This window comes from Dipodomys merriami, unplaced genomic scaffold (assembly GCF_024711535.1).
Source record: "Dipodomys merriami isolate MVZ:Mamm:240054 unplaced genomic scaffold, mDipMer1.0.p SCAF_49, whole genome shotgun sequence".
Lineage (NCBI taxonomy): Eukaryota > Metazoa > Chordata > Mammalia > Rodentia > Heteromyidae > Dipodomys > Dipodomys merriami.
In genome coordinates, this window is record NW_027206057.1 from 6,430,235 (window position 1) to 6,455,604 (window position 25,370).

General features: G+C 39.2%; 1 protein-coding gene across 1 annotated transcript in view; it reads right to left on the reverse strand.

Annotated features, from left to right (window-relative positions):
• Positions 1-1,012: 1,012 nt before the first annotated feature.
• Positions 1,013-25,370, reverse strand: part of Gtf3c3 (general transcription factor IIIC subunit 3) — a 39,269-nt gene continuing 14,911 nt past the window's right edge. Inside the window, exons 9-18 of the mRNA XM_069995710.1 lie at positions 24,263-24,366; positions 22,931-23,102; positions 20,116-20,318; positions 19,508-19,609; positions 18,757-18,892; positions 17,180-17,417; positions 16,452-16,642; positions 13,658-13,782; positions 13,117-13,269; positions 1,013-2,423 (exon numbers count right to left, since the gene is read on the reverse strand). Of these exons, the coding sequence (XP_069851811.1) occupies positions 2,301-2,423; positions 13,117-13,269; positions 13,658-13,782; positions 16,452-16,642; positions 17,180-17,417; positions 18,757-18,892; positions 19,508-19,609; positions 20,116-20,318; positions 22,931-23,102; positions 24,263-24,366 (1,547 nt within the window). The 3' untranslated portion in view covers positions 1,013-2,300. The remainder of the gene's footprint in view (positions 2,424-13,116; positions 13,270-13,657; positions 13,783-16,451; positions 16,643-17,179; positions 17,418-18,756; positions 18,893-19,507; positions 19,610-20,115; positions 20,319-22,930; positions 23,103-24,262; positions 24,367-25,370) is intronic.

Below are 25,370 nucleotides of genomic sequence, written 5' to 3' on the forward strand. Positions count from 1 at the left end.
GAGTGCACCACCACAGCTGGCTCATACTCAATTTAGCTGGCATAAGCATGCTCCTCCAAAAAAATCGCCAAGTAAGGACTAGCTTGTCTAGCGACCCTAACCATGGCAGTTAGCCTAAGTTTAAAGTGGGAATAACAGCCATATCATCTCCCTTACAAGTGACTGTCAGAAAGCTAGAAATAAGATATCCCACGTACCAATGATGTACTAAGCCCTGGGTGAAGTACTCAGCACACGGGAGCTGGCTTTTTTATTGTTATTATAAAGGTGATGTACAGAGGCATTACAGTTACTAAATCAGGTAAAGAGTACATTTCTCCCCTTCTTTTGCTCTCTCCCAACAGGACGTGTGTTCTTAAATGTTAAACTCTCAAAACCAATCTTTTTTCTTAGAAAATCCTTAGACTTGTTTCCTCCAAATCAGTTCAGCAGCTATTGTATATATACCTGGCTCTCAGCTTGTGTAGCTAAAACTAATGCAGGTGAAAAGTAAAAGATGAAATCAATTCTGTTTCCCCACCACATAGCCATTTGAAATGATCACTAGGCCAGGTGCCCATGGCTCATGGCTGTAATCCTACCTACTTAGGAGGCTTGAGATCTGAGGATCATGGTTCAAAGCGAGCCCAGGCAGAAAAGCCCGTGAGACTCATCTTCAATAAACCACCAGAAAAACCAGAAGTGGCACTGTGGCTCAAGTGGTAGAGTGCTTGCTTGCCTTGAGCTCAAGAGCTGAGGGATAGCGCTCATGCCAGAGTTCAAGCCCCATGACCGACCAAAAAAAAAAAAAAATATATATATATATATATATATGATCACTACGAGTTCAGCTGACATCAGTGTCCCACTTTCTAGATCCACCAGCTCAGTCTAGGGAGTGTAGTTTGAAGAAAACTCTGAATACAGACAGCTCAGACCCACAGGATCACAATATAGAATCTAACTCACTACTCCACTCAGCTTTCTCATCACCTGCTGATGGCAAGAAATAATTGTATGAACACATGATGTCTCCATTACAAAAATAGAATTTATTAAATTACATGTACACACATACAGAGTACATGATACACTTATTTATTACTTATAAGCCCTGTTTCTCCATACAAAGTCAGGTACAGAGTATAAGCAGTTGTGAGTCTCACAACCTAAGTCTCAAGCTTGTTTTCTTTTCACAACTGGACTTCATATTACAGTGTTTATTTCCCCCTAAAAAACCCACTAAGCCATGCTAGAATATCAGCATGTATCTTTACCTTAGATTCCAAAACATACACTGAGGTAAGAAAAAGGTCTTTTAACTTAAAAAAATCATTAATATTTTATTATTTTGTGTATACATCAACTTTACAAACCTTTCCTATATTCTTAGTGATATGAAATGCAAATGTGACATGTCACGGGATGCAGTCTATTCTAGTTCTGGCTGGGGAGCTGCACATATAGATAAAGCTTTTACTTGCCATGGAGCAGGATGGTTTGAATGAAGCCCAGGGCTAAGTCTCCAGTCAGTCTACATAACAAGACACAAGTGGGTGAAAAGTGAAAGTTCACATCAATCTTTGCCTGCCCACTGTTTAACGATTTTAAATGATTTTTTCAGGTACTGATCTATATTAATGTCTTAACATCATAGAGTCCAGTTTTCTCTTTCCTTCAATAAGCAATCTCTTTTTCCATGTATTAGAAAAAGCACCTCATGTAATAGAAAGAGGGCTCTAAGGAATGGGTCAATGATGCTGCATGCTGGAAGACAGCAAGCGCTCCTTTCAGATGAACATATGCTGGTGTTTTGCACTTAAAGACTTGGGTTTAGTGGAGATCCTCTCAGTTGTCACTGATGAACTCCGTACAGGCCGCAGGACATGACCACATCTGCCTTACGACCCCACTCCCAGCACCTCATCAATGTACCTGGTATATAGTTGTTTAATACGAAGTATTAACTAAAGGAAAAATCAGTTAAGTTCAACTCCAAGCTGGATAAGAGACTAATACCATCCATTTCAGTACTAGGGATAGATAGTTAAGGAAAACAAGAAATATACAATTTCTTCTGGAACAATAATCTTTCACATGTATCAAAAGTGTTTGGTTTGGTTTGGTTTTCACAGGCTGACAACTGAACCCCACACTAGTCCAGTGCTCAGCCACAGAGCCACATCCCCAGCCCAGAGCTGTAGCTTTCAGGGGAAGGGGCAGAGGGCAAAGCTGAAATACACCAGAATACTAGTTTATTCCCACTGGGAGGTTAAGAGCAATAAACCCTTAGGTGGATCCGCACACAGCAAGCAGCTGCTTCACACAGAACAATAGGTGTAGAGGAGCTTCTGGGCCATGGCAGTGTTCCCACTGCCCTGATAAATGAGAGACAGGTTGTAGGCGATCTCTCTTCGTAAGTCTATCTGGTCAACTTCTATACCCTGGAAGGAAAAAAAAATGTATTTTTATATTTCCAACTGCCAACCAAGACAATTTTATGGCAAACAGTTTTGTTTTGTTTTTACTGGTCTTAGGGCTTGAACTCAGGGCTTGGGTGCTGTCCCTGAGCCTCTTTGTGCTCAAGGCTAGCGCTCTACCATTGGAGCCACAGCATCACTTCCAGCTTTTTCTGAGTAGTTTATTGGAGATAAAAGTCTCGGACTTTCTTACCCCAGCTGGCTTTTAAATGAAATCCTCAACTCAGCCTCTTGAGTAGTTAGAATTACAGGTGTGAGCTGCCAAGTTTTAAAATTTGTATAAAATATGTAAATTTTCTAATATATATAATAATTATGCCTTGGACAAATGCTGATACAGTTAATCATTATACTAAAGAGTTTAACCAAATACTTTAAATGTCTAACCAGTAAGTCACAGAAAAAAGTTATTGCTAGTAAACTGTGGCATAATAAACTTCAGCTGCTAAGGATTTGAGTCAAAAAAAAATTAAAAGGGAAAAAATACAGAGGAGTAACATAATCTTGGGAAAAGTCCTCCTATCCATAACAGCAGTGTTTCAAACTACATGTGGGCTTGATATGCCCCAATCCCATTAGGGAGGCGGAGGCAGGAAGAATCAAGTTCCAGGGCCAGCCTGGACAACACGGCAAGACCTTTCAAACAAAACACTAAGAATTCTATTTTACAGAATCACCTCTATTTTAGAACAAAAATTAAAGAAGACTGTTAAAGTAAGCAGTTACAGTTCAGAATGAAGGGACAAGAAGATGCTGTCAGGTACTGAGAGGCTAGGACTGCAGGCAATCATGCTGCTCTTTCACTATTGGAAGGCCCTAGGGCTTCAGGTTAACTCCCTCTCGGCCAGACTGTTTTTGTTCTTTGTTTTTTGTCAGTCATGGGGCTTGAACTCTGGGCCTGAGCGCTGTCCCTCAGCTCTTCAGTTCAAGGCTAGCGCTCTACCACTTGAGCTACAACGCCACTTCAGTTTTCTGGTGGTTTACTGGAGATAAGAGTTTCACGGACTTTCATGCCTGGGCTGGCTTTGAACCACGATCCTCAGATCTCAGCCTCCTGAGTAGCTAGGATTACAGGTGTGAGCCACCGGCGCCCGGCTTGGACAGACTGTTTTTGCATTCAGCTCCACCCCAAGCATTAATGGTTTTGGAGTTCCAGCACTGATTTGCAATGCTGGGGAGCACAAGGATTGGGAGGTGCAAGGTAAACTGACATTCTCGGAATGCACGATCTGACCAGCAGAGTGAGGGTGGGCTGGAGAACACCTAATGTTGGGCAAGGCTGTTGCCCAGGAGTATCTGGCAGGGGCTTGAAGGAATTAGTGGATGAAGGAATTACAGGTAGGTATGATGACTCTTCCTCCTTTCAAACACCGCTGATTCCTTTTTGTTTTGTTTTACAAAGGAAACAGTTTTCTGTTTAGCTATCTATTGTTTGCAGTGAATTGAGTAAAATATACTTTTGTACACAAAAATCTTTATGAAAGGATACAATCAGAAATTTCAGCTTTGGCTGTTACATATATTTAAGGGTTTACATGGAAGTCTGGTTTTAGGGATTCTGTGTTTTATAGGGAGTTACAGGATCAATCTATCACTTCCTAGCAGGTCCTGGAACTTCCAGATATTACATAAACAGATAAAGTCTGCAGCTGGTCTTGGTTTGGCATCCCAGCCAATTGGCTTTTAAAAGTCCAATGGAAATTCCTAGTCAGATCTCAAACACAAAAAATTTAAAAGGAGCCTACAGGGTTATCCTGATAGACCTCTGCACATACTAACAAGATCTATACCTAGTTTGCAAACAAACTGACCTTACTGTGACTATCATTGGTAAAGAAGGATGACTGTAGAGAGAAAAGTTATGCTTCAGGAACAAACTATAAGATGCACTCATTATCATTCACTGTAAGTTTTCATGAGATATCGTAGATGGGACTAATTCTGAATTCCAGAATTCTCCAATATCTGGTAAGTTTTAGCTTGGTTCCTAAAGTGTTGTATAAACTTCAGGGAACAACTTTGGCGCCTGATGTATGTACGACGGAGTTCACCAGGGCACCTGTGCCACCACCAGAGGCACTCAGGCTGCAAATCAGGACAGTAAGTGTGGCCTCCACTAGTAAACACTGGAACAAGATGCCCAGTTCTAGCAAGACTCGTTTGTCTTTCATTTGGCAGCATAATGTTGTAGTTAGAAATTAACTGTCAGTTGGTAACACAGTTATATTTTCCATCATATCAAACACATCCACAGACCCAGACAAACCTCTCAGTCTACCCAATGGCTAAATTTTAAAAATACCCCTAATGCAATTCTTTGTTCAAATTGCACTAATAATCCCTCTCTCTGACCCATTCCTGGGATGCTTAATGAAGGAATTGCCACCTACAGTCTGAACAGGGAAGAATTTGAACAGTGTGAACACTTTTAACAGTGCTGACAAATGTATCAGGACACGGTGGCTGTGTTTTAATGAGCGACTCAAAGAGTCAACTACAGGTGTGGCTCTTTGATCTATTTGATTTTAGCTTGTCTGGCTGATAGGAGTGGTATTCTTGGCTCCTTTGGAACTATTCCTTGATAATTATTATCATCCCAGATAACCATGGTTGTCTTCGTGGTACTTCGTATCCACTCAAGAAATCATATGCAGCTATCTGTTGATGTCACATGGCTTTCTCTGGATGGAACAGGAAATCTCAAAAGAATGCATGCTATGGGGCTGGGAAGGTGGCTCAGTGGTAGAGCGCTTGCCTTGCATGCATGAGGCCCTGGGTTCGATTCCTCAGCACCACATAAGCAAAAAGAAAAAAAGCCAAAGTGGTGCTGTGGCTCAAGTGGTAGAGCGCTAGCCTTGAGCTGAAGAGCTGAGGGACAGAGCTCAGGCCCCAGGACCGGACCCCCCTTACCCCCCCCAAAAAAAAACAAGAAATGCATGATCATGAGAACAACAATCTATAAACCCCAAAAAGATGCTAAGTGAGAGCAGTAATGGTTTAACTTTTGGTTATGCTCTCATAGGTGATCAAAAGAAGGCAGTTATTAAGTTCTAAGAGGCCATCTTTTTAATGAAACTCTTGTGCTAGGCTCCAACAGACCGTGCTAAAAATCCCCGTGAAGCTGGGCAGCTTCATGTTCCACATCACCAAGCTGAAGTTTCCTAGCTCATCTTGTAGAAAATCAGGACTAACAGGCCAAGTTTCTTGAACAGGCTAGTTTCAAATGCATGATCAATGAAATAATCTCCAACCTAATCATGATTCAAAAGCTGATAGCTCACTCCTAAGCTACTCAAAAAGGCTAAGGTCTGAGGATCATGGTTCAAAGCCAGCCCAAGTAAATATACCTGAGAGACTCTTATCTCTAGCTAATCAGCAAAAAAGCCTGAAGTGGAGGTGTGGTTCAAGTATTAGAGCACTAACCTTGAGCAGAAAAAGCTAATTAAGAGGAGAAGGTCCTGGGTTCAAGCCCCAGTATCAGTACCCCTCTCAAAAAAGATGACTTAAAGTAACAGGCAGTGTATTACTGCCTCCTCCCCTTACCTTACAAAGTGACTTTGAAATGACCAGTCTACTTTCATTTCTTCTCTTTTTAAGTCCTTTTCTGTTAATAGTACCTCCTCTGTTTGATTCATCAGAATACTCTATCTATCTATCTATCTATCTATCTATCTATCTATCTATCTATCTATCTATCTATCTGTTTATTTACTTTTGCTAGTCCTAGGTCTAAAACTCAGGGTCTGGGCACTTTCCCTGAGCTTCTTTTGCTCAAGGCTAGCACTCTACCACTTGAGCCTAGCCCCACTTCCAGCTTTTTTCTGAGTAATTTATTGGAGATAGGAGTCTTAGGGACTTTCCTGCCTGGGCTGCCCTGGAACCACTATTCTCAGATCTCAGACTCCTAAGTAGCTAGGATTACAGGTGTGAGCTATCAGCACCTAGCTCACTTAATCTATTTTAATGGAATAAAGTATTGTCCAATTCCAGAATAGAAAACAAAGCCAATTGCTATTTTTAAAAAAGATAGCAACTATAAAGCCAGGTGCCAGTGACTCATGTCTATAATCCTAGCTACTCTGGAGGCTGAGATCTGAGGATCACAGTTCAAAGCCAGCCTGGGAAGGAATATCCACTAGACTCTTATCTCCAATTAACCACCAAAAAACCAGATGTGGCTCTGTGGCTCAAGTGGTAGGGTGCTTGCCTTGAGCTGAAGAGCTGAGGGACAGCACCCAGGTCCACAGTTCAAGACCACGGCTGACCAAAAAAAAAGCAACTATAAAGGAAAACACCAATATGAAGCACTCCCTTTTTAAAAATATGCAACTAGCCAAAGTGGGGGGGGGGGGAAGTACCTGAAAAGGCAGGTAAAGCTATGATGAGATATCATAGTAACTGGTTTCAGCATAGCAAGAAAAGATGTTTTGAAGAAGGCAGAGAGTTCCCTGAGCTACCCCTCCACCAACTTCAAACCACATAGCAGGAAGAAGGAATGAAGGTGCGGCTTTAGAACAGCCCAGTGCCTGGCAGAGCCCTACGCCACAGTCTATGGGTGGGGTCACACGGCCTCTGGATATACGTGAACCTGGTAACAAGGGACTTCCTTTACCTCTCCCTTCCAACCTTGCACTACCCAGTATGAAGAAAAGCTCCATATGCTGAGAGTGAGGAGACAGGGAGCTAGGCACAGTACTTTTCCTTCTGTCTCAATAGGAAGCTGGTAAAACTGCCACTCGGAAGATCCCGGAAGCCCCTATCTCCAGGCTAGTGCTCATGACAGAGCCTCTGGTGCTGTGGTGAACTGAAGCTGGATTCTGGCCAGGGTCATCTCTGGCTGGCTGCAGTACTCTCAGGACATGGAACACCCCAGGAGCAGGCAGGCCAAAGCAATATATAGACGAGTTCTTTCTTAGCACTACACTGGTTTCTGCAAGCTGTGGGCCCTGGGTAGGATGCAGGGTTTCAGCACTGGTGAAGGAGGATCTACCCCTTTGCATCTCCAACCTTATATAGCGCATCATGAAATGAGCTACCTGTGTAGCTGAAAGAGGAAGATTGAGGTGGGTGCAAAGTTTCAGCTTAGAAGCCTAAAACGGCCCCTCCAAAGTGAAGCTTAGTGCCATGCAGAATTCCAAGGTGCCTGGACAAGAACCCCTGGTAATAAGATCTGGAAATGCACACTAGCCTTGGGCAGAGTCTGTGGGAACAGACAACTGTTTTGGCACTTCCTGAACAATGTATGGCAAAAATCAAACAACAAAAGATGCAAATAGAAAAGAAAAAAAGAAGCCGGGCGCTGGTGGCTCACGCCTGTAATCCTAGCTACTCAGGAGGCTGAGATCTGAGGAAGACAGTTCAAAGCCAGCCCGGGCAAGAAAGTCTGTGAGACTCTTATCTCCAATAAACCACCAGAAAACTGGAAGCGGCGCTGTAGCTCAAGTGGTAGAGCACTCGCCTTGAGCTGAAGAGCTGAGGGACAGCGCTCAGGCCCAGAGCTCAAGCCCCACTACCAAAAAAAAAGAGAAAAGAAAAGAAAAAAAGAAAAAGCAATGAAGAATGAAGAAACAGTAAAAGTTTGGGATAATATTAAAACTAGAAATATCTAGGTTATTGTGGCTCAAGATGGACTTAAGAATGCTAAACATATAGAAAGTTTATTCAAAGAAAAATAATTTTTAAAAAAAACCTGCCCAAATCTATGGCAGAATACAAATAATTATCTCAGCACAGAATGATCAAAGCCCACCAGATCCTGCTCAACCAAGTCTACCCCCAGGGAATCAGAAGCTGCTAAGAGAAATTTGCAACACAGCAAAAGGAAAGAAATGATACCTGAGGGAGTTCGGACATAACTGTCAGCAGACTTCTCATCAGAAATCTCACAGGCCAGCTGGGGAAAGGGTCAGCTACTCAAAAAACTGAAGGGAAAAAAAAATCTCCCAAACCAGAACATATTACTCAACAAAGATATCCTGGGGTTCTGGGTAAGGTGGCAGACTAGATGCTTCTTCTGTGAGACTCTGTAAATGAGAGGAGTCCAGGTAACCTAGGGGAGACTGTATTCCAAGCAGAGAAAGAAGAAGAACAGTGACAGTCAAGAAAAAAGTGACCTTGTTTGTGATCATTTGGGTAAATGCCCAAAAGTGGGATTGCTGGGTCATAGGGGAGCTCTATGTGGAGTCTTTTGAGGAACCTCCATACTACTTCCCAAAGTGGTTGAACAAGTTTACACTCCCACCAACAATGAAGTAAGGTTCCCTTCTGTCCACATCCCCTCCAGCATCTGTTGTTATTAGAGTTCTTGATTTTTGCCATTCTAACTGGAGTGAGGTGATATCTCAATGTTGTTTTGATTTGCATTTCTTTTATGGCTAGGGATGTTGAGCATTTCTTCATGTGTCTATTGGCCATCCTTCTTTCTTCTTCAGAGAAGTTTCTCTTTAAGTCTTTAGCCCACTTATTTATTGGGCAGTTGTTTCTTTGAAGATTTGTTGTTGGGGGATTTAATTTTTTGAGTTCCATATTTTAGATATGAGACCACACTAAAGCTACCAGCACAACTGTATTTATTGCAGCATTATTTACCATAGCTAAGATATGGAACCAACCCAGATGCCCCTCAGTATATGAATGGATCAAGAAAATGTGGTATATATACACAATGGAATTCTATGCCTCCATCAGAAAGAATGACATTGCCCCATTTGTTAGGAAATGGAAAGGCTTGGAAAAAATTATATTAAGTGAAGTAAGCCAGGCCCAAAGAAACATAGGTCCCATAGTTTCCCTATTTACAATAACTAGTATATATATAACAAGCAGAAAAGGTCAGATAAGTTGATGTTAGGAAAATGAACCCCAAGATAAGCATTCAAATGTTTTTTTCTTTCATGCGATTGTTTCTAACATATTTATAAGATGATTTCTTTGTTGCTTTGTATGTTCCTCCCCCATGGTATAACCCCTGCTTTCACTGTATTTGATGTTGGTATAATTTGTGGCGGGGAAGGGAAAAAACAAATCGTTTAAATAGGGATACAGGTGGACCCACTGCCAACAATGAGAAGTACAAGTCGTTATGTCAAGAAATGAACTTTACAATTTTGGGAGGGGGGAGGGGAAAGGGAGGAGGATCGGGTAGGGGGTGGTGGGAAGGGATGGGAAGGGGAAACAGAGGAGGAGGCAACAATGATAAGAAATGTACTCATTATCTTGCCCATGTAATTTGTAACCCCTCTGTATGGTATTTTCACAATAAAACGAACTTATGAATAAAATAAAATAAAAACACACAGAAACAGGAAAGCAACACAGAGCACAGTGGGAAGCAGTACACACTCTTGACACTGTCTCTCCAGGGGAGGAAAGCTACAAGCACAAACCAGAAGGTAAGGTCAGCAGCTTTGGTGACAACAGGCTGATAGTCCCACTCACACATGAAACCACAGTCCCTACAAACTCTTACTGTATGGCAGCTATTACTGGAAAATAAATCGGTTACATTAAACCCACAAGCGTGCTACAGCTGGGGGCTATCAGAGGGCCCTGTCTGACTCTGAGCCACTCTGGGGATCTGAAAATGAGAACAATCACAAGTCACAAAGCCTGGGGATGCGTGCCACAGGGCCAGGGTGGAAGAGTCTCGAGAGGCAGTGTGTGAAGGGGAGGGTTAGTGCAGAGCCACCAAGGGAAGCTCCAGCTGCAGAGGGCACAGTGGCTGTGGTGGGTGACCAGGAGCAAGCCCCAAGGCTGCTAGGTTACTATGAGACTGAGATCTAAGAGCCCATGAGTAGTGGATGGCTTGAATTTGTGTGTCCCTCTGTGAGTCATGAAGGACTGAGAGTTCTAGGGTGGAGGGTTCAAGTCTGTAGCCTCCTTCCTGAACTCATCAAACATCTAAAACTTGAGAATGCATACAGCAAGCTTCATTACTATCACAAAAATTACTACTGTACACATGAGTACTATTCACCAAAAACTAGATCTTTGGGGTAAGAGGAGTGTTGTACTGGGATTTCACTCAAGGACCTGTGTTTTCTTTTCTTTTCTTTTTTTTATTGTGAAAATACTGTACAGAGGGGTTACAATTACATGGGCAAGATAATGAGTACATTTCTTATCAAAGGACCTGTGTTTTCTAGGCAGCTGGCTCTACAGCTAAGGCACACCTCAGCCCTTTTTGGCGCTATTTATTTTTGAGATAAGAGTTTTACATGCACTGCCCAGGAATTCAGCTAGACCACAGTCTATCTATTCTAGGCTTCCTGTCATCCTTCAGCCAGGATGACAAACACCCACCATGAAACCTGCTGTGGGCTGAAAAGGGGGGAGGGGAGTCTCAAACTTTTCTGGACTAGGAGAAAGGATTGTGAATGCCTTTGCTATACAGAAATAATGAATGTTTAAGGAGACAGATATGTTTACCCTGATCTGAACACTATGCAGTATAATTACATACCAATACATCACATGGTACTATACCATTTTGTGTTAAAATTTTTAGATATCACAATCATCAAACTTAACAAAATCAATTATACCAATGTTCCCTCCAGGCTCCTCAGGAGACTGAGATCTTGCCAGCTCAGGCAGACAGATCTGAGAAGTTTTTTTTTAAAGTTTTTTAAAAAAATTATTATTGTTGTTGTTAAATAGTTTTATAACGGGTTTACAATTCTGTCAGTCAGGTTATGAGTACAGTGCTTCTTGTCAATATCACCCTTTCCTTCATTCTCCTTCAATTTCCCCCTCCCCTGAGAAACTCTTATCCCAAAGTAACCACCAAAAACTAAAAGTGGAGATTTGGATCAAGATGTAGTGTATTAGATTTAAGGTAAAAAGCCAAGAGTGTGAAGCTCTGAGTTCAAGCCACAGTTCTGTTGTGTACACACACACACACACACACACACACACACACACACACACACACACACACACACACACACACACACACACACACACACACACACACACACACACACACACGATCATTGTTTCTAATCTTCCCCAACAGAGAATTTTAGAATCAAAAGAGAGAAAAAAACAAAACACCTAAAACAAATGAAAATGCTACTTATAAAAAAAGTTTGCAGAGCAATACATAAAGCTATTTATAAATTTAAAGCACAGAAGTAAACTTATTAGCATAACTACAGAAGTATATGTCTAATTTGCTTAAAGACCAAAAATAGCAACCAAGGATAATAATATGGGGATTTTGAGTAAAACTGAACATTTTTTTGGAGGGCAGGAAATAGTTGTGTGGTAGCTAGAGTCTATAATCATACTTAGGAGGCAGAGATTAAAGAATCACAGTTCAAAATCAACCTGGCATAAGAATTCACAACATTGTATCTTAACCAGTAGCTGGGCACTATTATCACACCTATGGAGGAAGCATAATGGCTTGGCTCAGTTATTATCCTAGTAAGGTGAGGAAGAACAAACAGGAGGATCACAGTCCAGGCCTGCCTGGGAATAAAGCAAGATCCTATCTTGAAAATAACCAATGCAAAAAGGGTTGGGACTGCTGGGCGCTGTGCCTCCTGCCTGTAATCCTAGCTACTCAGGTGGCTGAGATCTGAGGATTGAGGTTCAAAGCCAGCCCGGGCAGGAAAGCCCGTGAAACTCTTATCTCCAATAAACACTCAGAAAACTGGAAGTGGCGCTGTGACTCAAGTGGCCCAAGCGCTGGTCTTGAGCTGAAGAACTGAAGGACGGCGCTCAGGCCCAGAGTTCAAGCCCCATAACTGACAAAAAAAAAAAAAAGGGTTGGGATGGATTCAAGTGATAAGAGGACCTGTTGAGCAAGCCCAAGGCCCTGAATTTACACTCCAGCGCTGCCCCCGCCAATATATACGTGTGTGTATGTGTGTGTATGTATTTACTTAAAAATTAACAATGAAGACAGTCATATTTTTCTTCAAGAATTGAAGAAAATGGACTTTAAATAAAGATCATCATAGTAGTGGTAAGGCTTTATCTTGAAATAAGAAACCACATTAATACTAGTCTTTTGACTTCACAAATAATTATGACAGCTTAAATATACTTAAATTGGAAATGAAGTGTGGCCACATTGCTCAGTACTCAGGCTTTATGTCTATCAGTACCTATCTGAAAAGCACAGGAACACTTAGGATAACTGGAAGAGGATCGTTATTGTAAATTGTACATACTCGCATAGTTGCTGAAGACCTCATAAGAGATCAGGACATCAAAGATCTCCCTATTGCTGAACATAATCAAAAAACAGTTAAGTTTTTTCGAGTTCTCACTATATAGCACATCCTACTCCCTCAGTCTCCTAAGTGCTAGAATTATAGGAATATGCCACCACATCTGCACCAAAAAAACACACATATAACTTACTTAACTTACTCCATTAGCTAGTTGCATTTGTTTTTGTCTATTTGTTGGTCATGGGGCCTGAACTCTGGGCCTGGGTGCTGTCCCTCAGCTCTTCAGCTCAAGGCTAGCGCTCTACTATTAGAGTCACAGCACCACTTCTGGCTTTTTCTGCTTATGTGGTGCTGAGGAATCAAACCCAGGGCCTCATGCATGAGAGGCAAGCACTCTACCACTGAGCCACCTTCCCAGCCTGCATTTGTTTAAAGATGAAGTGACTCTTCAGTTTAAGTAAATTGTACAATACCTCAAGCACAAGTGGAGGGAGCTCCAGGGCCTTTTGGTAATAGTGGATGGCAAGATGTGTCAACCCTAGCTGGTGGAGGGCTCGGCCCAAATTGTAGAAGGATTCCTGGCAAGGCCCACGTATAGTGAGGTATCGATTAAGGAAGGAAAAACCCTACCAAACAGAAAAAGAAATATGTATATTTGATACTACCATATAAATCATAATATATAATATATAACATGTATACACATAATTACATCTTCTCAAAACCTAATTTAAATTACATAGATCTTTAGAACATAGGACAGCTACAGACTTCAGGGCTACAGAGCATTAGGGAGCCTACACGTAAATTCCCACAGAACTTGCCTCCCCTTCTCCCTACTGCCCTGCTGCAGTAAGTCAAGCATGAGCTAAGCTCTATGCTGAATTCCGTGAGTGCTGAACACATTCCAGCACATATTCCAAGCAGGTATTACTTTTGAAACCAATTTTAAAAGCATTAAATATATTCACTTTTAAAGGACAAAAAATACAATGAGAAATCCAAGTGAATTACCTGCACAATAAGAGCATGTCTCTTTAACACATACTTCTGAGATGCCATGTGAATGAAGGTCAGGCCCACACAGAGGTTGTAGAGAGGTTCATTAGGATGGGTGCGGAAGGCTTGCACATACTGACCTGGAAAATGAGCAGACTAGTCAGAGGGTGTGACAAAAGCAGGTCCTTATGCATTTAGGGCCAAACATTACTAGTTTTAAAATCTTAATTTTAATTTAACAAATTAAAATTAAATTCCATCTTAATTTTAACTTGAAAGCAAACGCTATCAGATGTTCTCATAAATATATTTTGATCATAAAGATTAATATCAGTAACTAAAAGTAACTTTAGCTTTCTTTTACACACAACTAGACCTATCTATGTGATCATAACCTATTTTCTTAAGATAGTTTACAAGCAATGAGAATGTGTCTTTTGGCAATTTTTTCTTTTCAAGTGCTGAGGAACAAACCCAGGACATGTTAGGCACGTACTCTACCACTGAGCTATGTCCCCAGTCCTTGGTTTTTAGAAACAGGATCTAAGTAGTTGAAGTTTGCCTTAAACCCATGACTTACTTTCCAGCCTCTACCTCCTGAGTGCTAGGATTTCAAATGTGTGCCACCATGCCTGGATTTGGTGAATACTTTTGCAAAATTAACTGATCTTAAAATTATGACGTGAAAAAAGGAAAAGCAGTTTTTGTGTTTTAGACCAGGGTGGGTAATGTTTTCATAAATACAGTAACTAACTTGCTTTCCCTTAGAAAAATTAAATGTACCTAACAATTTAGGGCTTTATGAATTCTACATATTCCATGAAAATTACTTCATATTAAAAGCCAATCAAATGAGAATCATCAATGAATTAAACCAGTAAGTAGGAGAGCTAAAAATAAATAGCTCATTAATTCCTGAGTACAAGAGCTAAGCCAAGATAAATGAACATACCCCACCAAATAAGGTAGGAGAATACAAGCAAATTATTCACGTAAAAGAATAATTTGTCATCTGTTATGCATAGATTTAAAAAAAATCTATTTTAAAAGCAATGGTACGAAAGGGTTCCTTTAGAAGCAGAGATGGTAGATAGCCATTTAGATTTTTCCATTTTTACCTTGTGTAAAAGGTTCAATCTAGAAACTTTAAAAAAAAATCTTGACTTTATATTTTCAAAATATTAAACTAGCAAAAACATCAGCCACACAGACAAAGACAGAAAAGTATTAAAATTCAAAATCACAGGTAATTCGGAAGTGAACTAGCTTTCAGGTAGCAGAAGACACAGGCCTGATTCTCAGTTTAAACATTTAGTTAGGTATTCTTGTTCTGATTATGTCAGAACTCTCTCACTGCAAATGATTAATGTACTTCCTTAAATTAGAATTGTACTTATTGTATAAGTAAACTTTGATATCAAAACCTGACTCCTGGGCTGGGAAGGTGGCTCAGTGGTAGAGCGCTTGCCTTGCATGAATGAGGCCCTGGGTTAGATTCCTCAGCACCACATAAGCAAAAAGAAAAAAGTCGGAAGTGGCGCTGTGGCTCAAGTGGTAGAGCGCTAGCCTTGAGCTGAAGAGCTGAGGGACAGTGCCCAGGCCCAGAGTTCAGGCACCACAACTGGACCCAAAAAAAACCCAAAAAACCAAAAAACAAAAAACAAAAAAGCCTGACTCCTAAAGAAACAATTCTCAGTAAACTGAATCCTTTTGTACTACAACAAAGAACAATCTGGTGGCAAAATGTCCACAATTAATAAAAACATATTTTACAAACAAACAAGGCTGAGGCTGGGAAGGTGGCTCAGCGGTAGAGCGCTTGCCTTGCATGCATGAGGCCCTGGATTCGATTCCTCAGCACCACATAAGAAAAAACAAAAAAAAAAAGCCAGAAGTGGCGCTGTGGCTCAAGTGGTAGAGCACTAGCCTTGAGCTCAAGAGCTGAAGGACAGCGCCCAGGCCCAAAGTTCAGGCCCCACGACCGGACCCGAAAAACAAACAAACAAGGCTAAGCACGACAACTGTTGACCTTTAAAATGAATTATAAAATCTACTTCCACTTTTTTTTTTTTGGGGTCTGGTCGTGGGGCCTGAACTCTGGGCCTGGGCTCTGTCCCTCAGCTCTTCAGCTCAAGGCTAACGCTCTACCACTTGAGCCACAGCGCCACTTCTGGCTTTTTTGTTTGTTTGTTTGTTTATGTGGTGCTGAGGAATTGAACCCAGGGCCTCAGGTATGCAAGGCAAGAGCTCTACCACTAAGCCACCTTCCCAGCCCTCTACTTCCACTTTTAAAATCAAACTTTAATAACAAATATTAACATTACATTATTGCTAATACTTAGAACTACCTACTATATGAATATCATTGTTTTAAACCCTTTATTAACTGACTTACTTTTCACAATGGCCTATAAGAAGGGCCCAATTATTATCTCATCTTAGAAATAAAAGAACTGAGCAGAGCCAGGTGCCAGTGGCTCACGCCTATAATCCTAGCTACTCAGGAGGCTGAGATCTGAGGATCATGGTTCAAAACCAGCCAGGGCAGGAAAGTCTGTGAGATTCTTATCTCCAATTAACCACCAGAAAACTGGAAGTGGAGCTGTGACTCAAGTGGTAGAGCACTAGCCTTGAGCTGAAGAGCTCAGGGACAGTGCCCAAGCCCAGAGTTTAAGACCCATGACCGATTTAAAAAAATTAAAAAAAGAACTGAGCAGAAGGAAATAGAATAATTTGCCATCTAGAGGCAGCCTACTGAGTTAAGACTTATTACAGTATGCTTGGCAAGGATAGGTATCAGGGCACTTACCAAGTGCATGCTTAAAGCTACCAGATACAAATGCATTGTGCCCATTTAAAACACACAGGGCATGATTGTCTGGGTATTTCAGCATTAGACGGAGACAGAAGCGGTGATGTCGTACATCTTGGGAGTGCATGGTAACTTGATTGAAAATATTCCATAGCTGGGCTTTATTGACATTTTCCATCACCATTATCCTACAATTGAAGAAAGTTGGTGGGGAGGAAATAAGATAATAGAACTCCCTGAATTCCAAGAGCATGCCTTCAGTGCTGTCCTTTCACACTGAAATGCACCTCCTCAACAAGGAAAAGCCACTGCTTCGATCTACTTTTGCAAATCCTTTACACAAGATAACATTTCCCAGAAAATGCTGCCTAAGTCAATATTTCTACATTATTCCTCTGATTTTTAACCAAACTCGGAAACCCAAAATGAGAATCATGTTAGAAATTGTTTAAAGACTTAACCCTCATAATAATACTATATGTCTCCCTTTTATATATGGGAGACTGAGGCATGAGAAGTTGAACGACCAATCAGTAAGTTTCAGGTTTGGGGTGTGAACCCTGGCGATGTAGCTCTCAAAGCATGCTCTCAAAAACTATCACAAGAATCATAAATGAACTGAACCAGTTAATAACAGGAGAGCTACAAATTTTTTTTGAGAGGCTAAGCCAAAGTAAATACACATACTCTAGTAAAAGTATCAAATTACATTATTAGAAAGTCACCTGATATAGTTGTATGCCTTTCTGAAATTTCTGTCCAGAATTGCAGCAGACAGACCAAAATATTCTAGTTCTTTGCGTTTTTGTCTGTCATCATAAAATGAATAATACTCCAATGATGAATCTACAAGTAATTCAGCTTCTTCATACCGAGACAGGTCACACAAAGTGTATATGGCCTTCAAAAGAAGGTTCCACCAGTCATCTTTTGGCAAGACACTTGTGAGTACAGCAAATATTGCTAAAATGAGATCAACAGAAACCAGTTAGGATATTTCCAGAAATAGCAGTATTAGAAAGAAGAACTCACATGACCAATTATAAATTTAATAAACATGACCCCAAGGGCTTGAATTCCTGCTCTCAGCTCTCCTGAGGAAAACAAAAGTAGAGCAGTGGTCTGATTGCACTCTTTCAATAGGATCCCCTTCTGCTCTGGCTGCTGGACAATCTTCAAGCCTAGTTAATTCTCTCTGACAAATGTGCCTCCCCCTACTCTGATCAGTTAAAGAGGATTCTGTATAAATAAAATATTCAAATGCTGGCTTCAACAATTACTTCAAATATGTTTTTTAAATTCAGTATTCTTGATCTTTGTCTAATCTCTCTCTATATATAATATATACTTAGGAAACATGACCTAAAATATATGTGACAGAGGTAGAAGCTATTGAGATTAAACCCAGAATGAATGGAGAAATGGCAGTACTCTAGCTAACAGCCAAGTCCTCTGTCCTTCCTAAAACTCCAGCTCCTGTAATGGTGATTTAATAAACATTTGTTGAATTGAATTAATTGACAATGAAGTCATTTTCTACTAGATTAATATGTCCAGTTTATAACCAAGTCATTACCAAAGTGCTTTCTCTAAGGAATAGCCTCACCCAAACATATTGGACACTTTTTCCAGCTAAAAGTAGACTCTGTTAAAGTCCTACAAGACTGGGTCACAGCAATTTATTTTCAGAGTTTCTATGAGTATTACTACCATTTTTCAAAAGTTAACTTGATAGAAAATGGAATACATATAATTGAAGTGATTCAAAATACTCTGTACTGTATCATCTAATCAAAAACTTCTTAAAATACATTTTCTGCTTCAAGGGTCAAAATTAAGACTTAGCGTACGATTTCAATGAAAGATCCAGACAGATGTTTTCCTTTTAATTTTTCAAACTATTTAGGTTTATCTGATTGCTGGTGGCTCATTTCTGTAATCTTAGGTATTCAAGAAGCTAAGGTCTAAAGGTCCCCATTCGAAGCCAGCAGGAAAGAACAAGAGGTTCTTATCCCCAATTAACCACCAAAGAAAGCCAGAAGTAGAGCTGTGGCTCAAGTGGTACAGTGATAGCCTTGAGCACGAAAGCTCAGGGACAACACTAGTCCCCAAGTTCAAGCCTCAGGACTAGCACCAAAAAAACAAAACAAAACAAAAAATTAGCCTTTTATCATCAAATAAGTTAATTATACTGATTTAGGTTAGAAAGTTATTTTATTTGAAAATTTTCAATTAGATTACTGTCAGATGTTACTTCATAAGTTTTCAGTTTAGCAACGTTTTATAAAATAAAGTAACTTACCTTTTGCATCATAATTTGCTGTCTCTTGGTCATTGTTGTCTGATATTTTGTCTCGTGATACTTTAATAAGGTAAAGATGCCTCTCTCCTGATTTGGAGCTGGAAATCAGACAAACCTGGGCTCTATTCATAGCTACCTGAAATAAAAATGATAATTACAGAGATATTTTAATCAATAAATATAAATAATGAACTATAAGTACCACAAAAAAGAACTCCTCTAATAAAAGAGGTCAGCTTATACTTTAAAAAGATTAAAAATTGAATAAGCTGCTTTTTTCTTACCAAGGAAATTTTGGGTCACATTATTCAGCTTACAAAGAAAAATGAAGGTAATTCACATAAACTTTATAGTATCTTACAACATATACTACATATATACATTTAGGGTTGAGGGTGTTACCTCCTTATAAAAAAGCCAAGTTCAAAAGGATATCAGATTTGGAAAACATTTTTACAAAATGAATAATCTTGGCATACAGAACTGACTTACAGAGCCAATAACGAGTAATATTGTGGTTCTTACATCTGTAAAATATTTTGAAATATTTGATGTCATTTACTTTACAGTTGTTTATATTAGCATATACAACCTTCCAGCTATATATCACTAATTTCTAAGTCTTTCACCTTTATCTGACTTTCCTTTAGCTTAATAGAGTAAAATAATTACAGAGTAGTATAATCTGTTAAAAAAAAAAAAGCCAAATAATGAAGGGACCAGGCTGACAGAGAGAGAGATCGTTACTCACTTTTAGAAGCATGGCTAGCATGGTCAGCAAGGTATCCATGTAACCGTACATTTTGCCTTGTGAAAACAAGAGAGTAGAACGATGAAGCAGTAACTTCAGTTCCTAAATAAACACAGGACAATGAGTATGACAAGTTCCTTTGCAATACCTGTTTATCTGCATAGGAGAGTTGTGTCTCTTTTATGGTTTTTTTTTTTTTTTACAATAACTAAGATCCAGTATTTTAGAAGTTATTTAAAAATGACTGACACTTAAGACTGAGAACTATTTTTCAAAAATATTGAGTTTAGGGCTGGGAAGGTGGCTCAGTGGTAGAGCGCTTGCCTTGCATACATGAGGCCCTGGGTTCGATTCCTCAGCACCACATAAGCAAAAAAGAAAAAGCCAGAAGTGGCGCTGTGTCTCAAGTGGTAGAGTGCTAGCCTGGAGCTGAAGAGCTGAGGGACAGCGCCCAGGCCCAGAGTTCAGGCCTCACAACCAGACCCCCCAAAAAAAATAAAAAATGAATTTAATATACTACAATAATACCTTAGTTAACACCTGTAACTTCTCTGAGAACATTCTAAACTACAATGAACCAAGAAGAAACATTTATGTTACAAGCCCACCTGCTGAGCAGCATTGGCATCCTGCGCTAGAGTATCAGGATCATACATTGGTTCCAGAGCTTCCAGAGCTTTCTCAGGACGGCCCAGCTGCTGCTGAAGGGTAGAAAGTGAAATTCTTGCGTCCAAATGGAGTGGGGCCAGATCAACCACTTTGCCGTAGCTTTCAGCAGCTCGTTCCATATAGCCTAAGGCCTTTAAGCACTCTACAGTGATGGGAAAGTGAGCATTAAATTACAGCTTTGTAAACTGGCCAAAATAATTTTTATATTTATTCTTTTGTTTTTGCAACATGGCCTAACCTATAAAGTTAAGGTGACCTTAATATCTTGATCTTCCTGCCTCCCAAGTGCTGGGATTATAGACATATGTCATCACAACTAGCTGTATTTTTCCATTTATATATACATATATGCACATATACATGTGTGTATATATATATATATATATATATATATATATAATGGCAACAATATTTCAAAATAATGAATGTATATACTTAATACTTCAAAACAACTGTCTTTTCTGATCTCTCTTGATGGATCATCCAATTGGCCTGCAAATTCAAACTGTTTAAAGCAAATAATTAGAGTATACAATTTAGTGTTTTGCTTTGTTCACTTAGCACTGTATTTGGCATTTTCAATAAGATAATAATCAAGTTGGTTATTTACCTATACTGACATAAAAGTTGGTTCCAAATTTTTACTCTAGTTATTCTACATTTAAAGCTGAAGTTTATAACTGGCAGATCAATGTAATCCAGTATTTTTTAGGACACAGTGGTTTAAAAAAAAAAGATTACTTGGCTACACTTGAAAAAAAAATTTTTTTTTGCATGTGTGTGTGTGGGGGAGGGGTGGTAATGAAACTTGAACTTAGCCTGTTTTTTCCACTCATGGCTGGCTCTACTACCTGAGCCATGCCTCTACTTCTAGCTTTTTGCTAGCTAATTGGAGGTAAGAGTTTCTCAAAACTATTAATCCTCAGACCCTAGCCTCCTGAGTAAATAGTATTATAGGCATGAGCCAACAAGTGACAGGCTTAAAATTATAATATCTATAAAATGTTTGATAAACTTGACTTTGACAAGTCCCCCTATGTCCATACAGCACACAGCCCAGGCTGAGCAGCAGACCTTTCAACGGGATTCTCTGGCTGTCACCTCTTCCTCAGTCTACTCGTTTTTCCTACCTGCCAGGCTCCCAAGTTTTGAGACTCCCTTCCTCAATATAAACTACCTCCCTGTACCCTTTTCAATTCCCCCTTTTATTTCCTCAAGTTCTTCAAAATAAGACTACTGGACTCTATTCTTCAAACTTGATATCCAATCAATCACTAAATCTCATCATTTGAACTACAAAATGAATCCTTGTAACCTTTTCTTTTTTTCAATCCTAATACACTAATCTAGGCCCTCTCTTCATCCCTTTACCACCTCAATGATCTCCTAAACAGTATTTCCTCCAATTGTTTTTACACCTCTTCTGACCACCATCTTTATGTAAAAATCTTGAAAATAAATTAGCATACTAATATAAATGGATCTAATAATGAGATTTCTTTTTTTTCCATGTTTTAGTTTTACAGATATTTTATTTTATGTTGAGCTACAAACACCAAATTTCTCTTAAGATCTTTCTTGATTTTTAGATGAGTTCTGAGGTTTGACTTCATCTCAAGCCATCTGGGTTCAAATATAAATGACAGAATAGTGACCATAACTAAACAAGATCATAAAGCATCTGGTATTAGTAAGTTGGAAGCAGTTTCAGTATCAACCTTACACAGGCAGTAACTCACACTCTGTTCCTGCCTTCAAAATTCTAATTCTACAAAGATAGCTTTTTATGACAGTATGATATTTCAACTCATGTTCACTCATCTAAACAGAAAAGTATTATTTCAATCAAGTGCTCTCTTTCCTTCTTCCTCTGAGAGCTATGGCCCTGAAGTATCAATCAGTTGTCTAGTTTAAAGAATTTTCTCTCATGTAGTATTCAAGGGCTATTAGAACTTTCTAACATCATGTGATATCTTAAACCAAAACTATTGTTTTTCTTTTTTGTTTTCATGTATTTATTTCTCTAGGAGATTTAGTAGTGATCTTAAACTATTCCACTCAAAATGAATGCTTTTCAGTTACTGTGAACTTAGGCACAGTAAAATAAAATGACTAATAATAATCTAATCTTGAGTATGTGTGGCTCAAAGGGCACTGAAAATTACATTAAGTATTTTTTTCTCCAAATACATACTAAAATCTGTAAGTCTATTTGAAAAATCAAATTTAGTCCCAACTCTGATAATATATTACTAGAAACCAACATGTACAGTAAATCCAGGTATGAAACAGGCATTGCTGGGTGGTGGTGCTTCATACCTGTAATCCTAGCTACAGGAGGCTGAGATTTGAAGATCAAAGCCAGGCCAGAAAAGTCTAAGACTCTGATCTCTAAGTAACCAGCAAAAAGCCAGAAGTGGAGCTATGGTTCAAGCAGTAGAGTGCTAGCTAGCCTTCAGTGAAAAAGCTCAGAATGATGCCAGGCTCAGAGTTCAAATACTCAAATCAACACCAAAAAAAAAGACAGGCATTTACAGGTAGTGTGTTACCATTAAGCACATTATCATTACCCACAGCACAAGTGTAATCACTCAATACTCTATCAGTATAATTTAAAACAGTGACCTTTAAAAAAAACTGCCTGAAATCAGAACGAATCTAATGTTTTATATTGTCATCTTGGAAAGTTCTTTTTTTATGTGATTAAAACTTTTCCCTCAAACACCCTTCTCTCCCCCCTAGAAAAAGTATTACCTGCATGCCGAAGCCAGACTACTGCTAGGTTGTATCTTTCAGAGCAAACTAGTGCACTGAGGAGGGGGAGTGCAGAATTATATTCACCAACATCCAGAAATGCTTCAGCAACATCGAGGTAAAGATCCCCCATATCTTCAGGATTCTGTTCCACCAGTGTTGTCAAAAGAGGCTAGACCCCAAATAAAAGACTAAAGTCAGAATTCATTACAAATGTGTATATCTAATTCTTTTTATGTTTCCTCAATAGTGGGAACTGAACCCAGAGGTTTGTTCTGCTATTTAACAAGCTATACTCCTAGTCTAACAGCTCTCATTTGATAATATGTATCAATCACATCAGGTAAGCTGAAAAGGAGCAAGGCCTAATAAAAATAGCTTAAGAGATAATTTTCTATTTATTTCCAGATCTCAATTTAAAAGAACTCACACTTCCATCACTCACTCATCATCTGTTGAAAAAACAGGCACTGCAGAACCACGACCACTGCACTGCAGTGTCCTTCTCCATCACGCCCATCATGTCCCCAACTTCAGGGACTGTGGGGGATCTGGTATTTAGTAAAGCTCTTCCCTCACACAGTGCCATGGTTGGTTTACTTACTTATTTCTTTCAGTTCTTAATCAAATGTCACTTTTTTAGGGAATCTCTTTCCTAACTTCCCTATTAAAAACCAGCTTTCTCCTGCCCGATATTCTGTCTTTCTTGTTTTTCTCCAAAATACTCATCGTTTAACAATATCCTATGCTGTATAAATTTTTACTATTTGATGTCATTAAAACAAAGATACATGAAGTAGAGGTTTGTGTATATTACCCTGTACCTAATCCTAAGGTCAACAATGTAAATGCCTAGTACTATTTTTTCTTTTTTTTTCCCAGAGGTGGGATCATGCTAAATAGTCAACGTTGACCTGAAACTCACTACGTAGCCCAGGCTAGCCTCTAACTTATGATCCTCTTAACTCCACCTTCCATGTGCTGTGATTATAGGCATGCAGCCCTATATGGGGCCCAATACATTTTTTATGTTCAGTGAAATATTTGCTTTAAAGGAGGCAAAAGAGAACAGGTGTAACTATTATTATTAGTTGTCTACAGGAACAATCTTAGTTCCTGATAGTTTTCATGTAAAAAATATAAATTGTTTTAGCTTTTATTAGGTGTTCACTCAAAAGAAATTTGATGCTTATTATAACCCTCAGTTATTTAGGAATGTGAAAATTTACTGTCAATTTACATTTTTTTGTCATCTGGAGAAAACAGACTGTGGATTTGATCTGAATTATCTTAATATTACTTACATTACATGTAGAACTTAATGTCACTTACATTAAGTGGCTCAAGGATGTTAAGATGTACAAGGCAGACCATCAACTTGACTGTGATATCTATTGGAACACCATCAGGTATTGTGCAGGTAACACACTCTACAGCTGCAGAATCATCAAGCGGACAGGAAAACATCCTATAAGCATGTTTCAACTGTGGGGCAAATATGGCAAGCTATCTTCCTTCTACAAACACATCACTCAAAACACTCTGTTCTAATTATAACTGTCATTCAATTCTACTACTAGATCCTTTGGCCTCAAGTCTGTACTTCATTTGCACTTAGACCTCCTGCTCTTTTCCTAAGGTCTCATGTACTTGCCCAAAAACATAAACTCCCATGCCTCCAATCAAAACTACAGAAAACTAAAAGACAAAAATGTCTACTATGTATGAAATCTTTTTCTTCTTGAATTCAAAAGGCTCTTTTTAGTCTTTACAGAGACTAGGAAAAGGGGTAAAGAACACTGTTGTTTTCTAAAACTTCATTGCAGCAAGACAAGTTTTAAAACCCTAGTAGATTAAAAGACTTTGATACACATTTAAAGTATATTTTGTACAGTCAATTCCAATTATGTTCCTATGTTTGCATTTCAGCTAATCCTAAAGCACAGGACTACTGGTGACATAGCAAAAGCAGAATGAAATATTAAAATGCCTTAAAAATTAGTTTTATCTGTTTTACAGAGCTTGTCACCAATTGTAGTACTTCACAAAGTTACCAAGTCAGAGGAGGACTTAGTCAATTAAGACTGATTTATTAGTGAACACCAAAATAACTGATAACCAAAATTCAGCTTATATACATATTCTGTTAAGTGTGAAAGTAGAATTACCTAACATGGAAATTTATTTACCCTAGGCCATGAGATCCAATAGGACAAGGACCAGGTCTGTTTAACTCAAGCTCTATCTAGTATACTTCTGTAGATAGTAGTTATGGCTGCCTTTCTGAACAAGGACTACAATGCAGTCATTTAAATGAGCATCTACTTACATTATATATGGGTTCTATTTCTAAATGCTAGCATGTGTGTCCCCTTAAAATTCTTACACTGAACCCTACCCAAATTGTATAATGTGATGGTATTAGGAGATGGGATCTTTG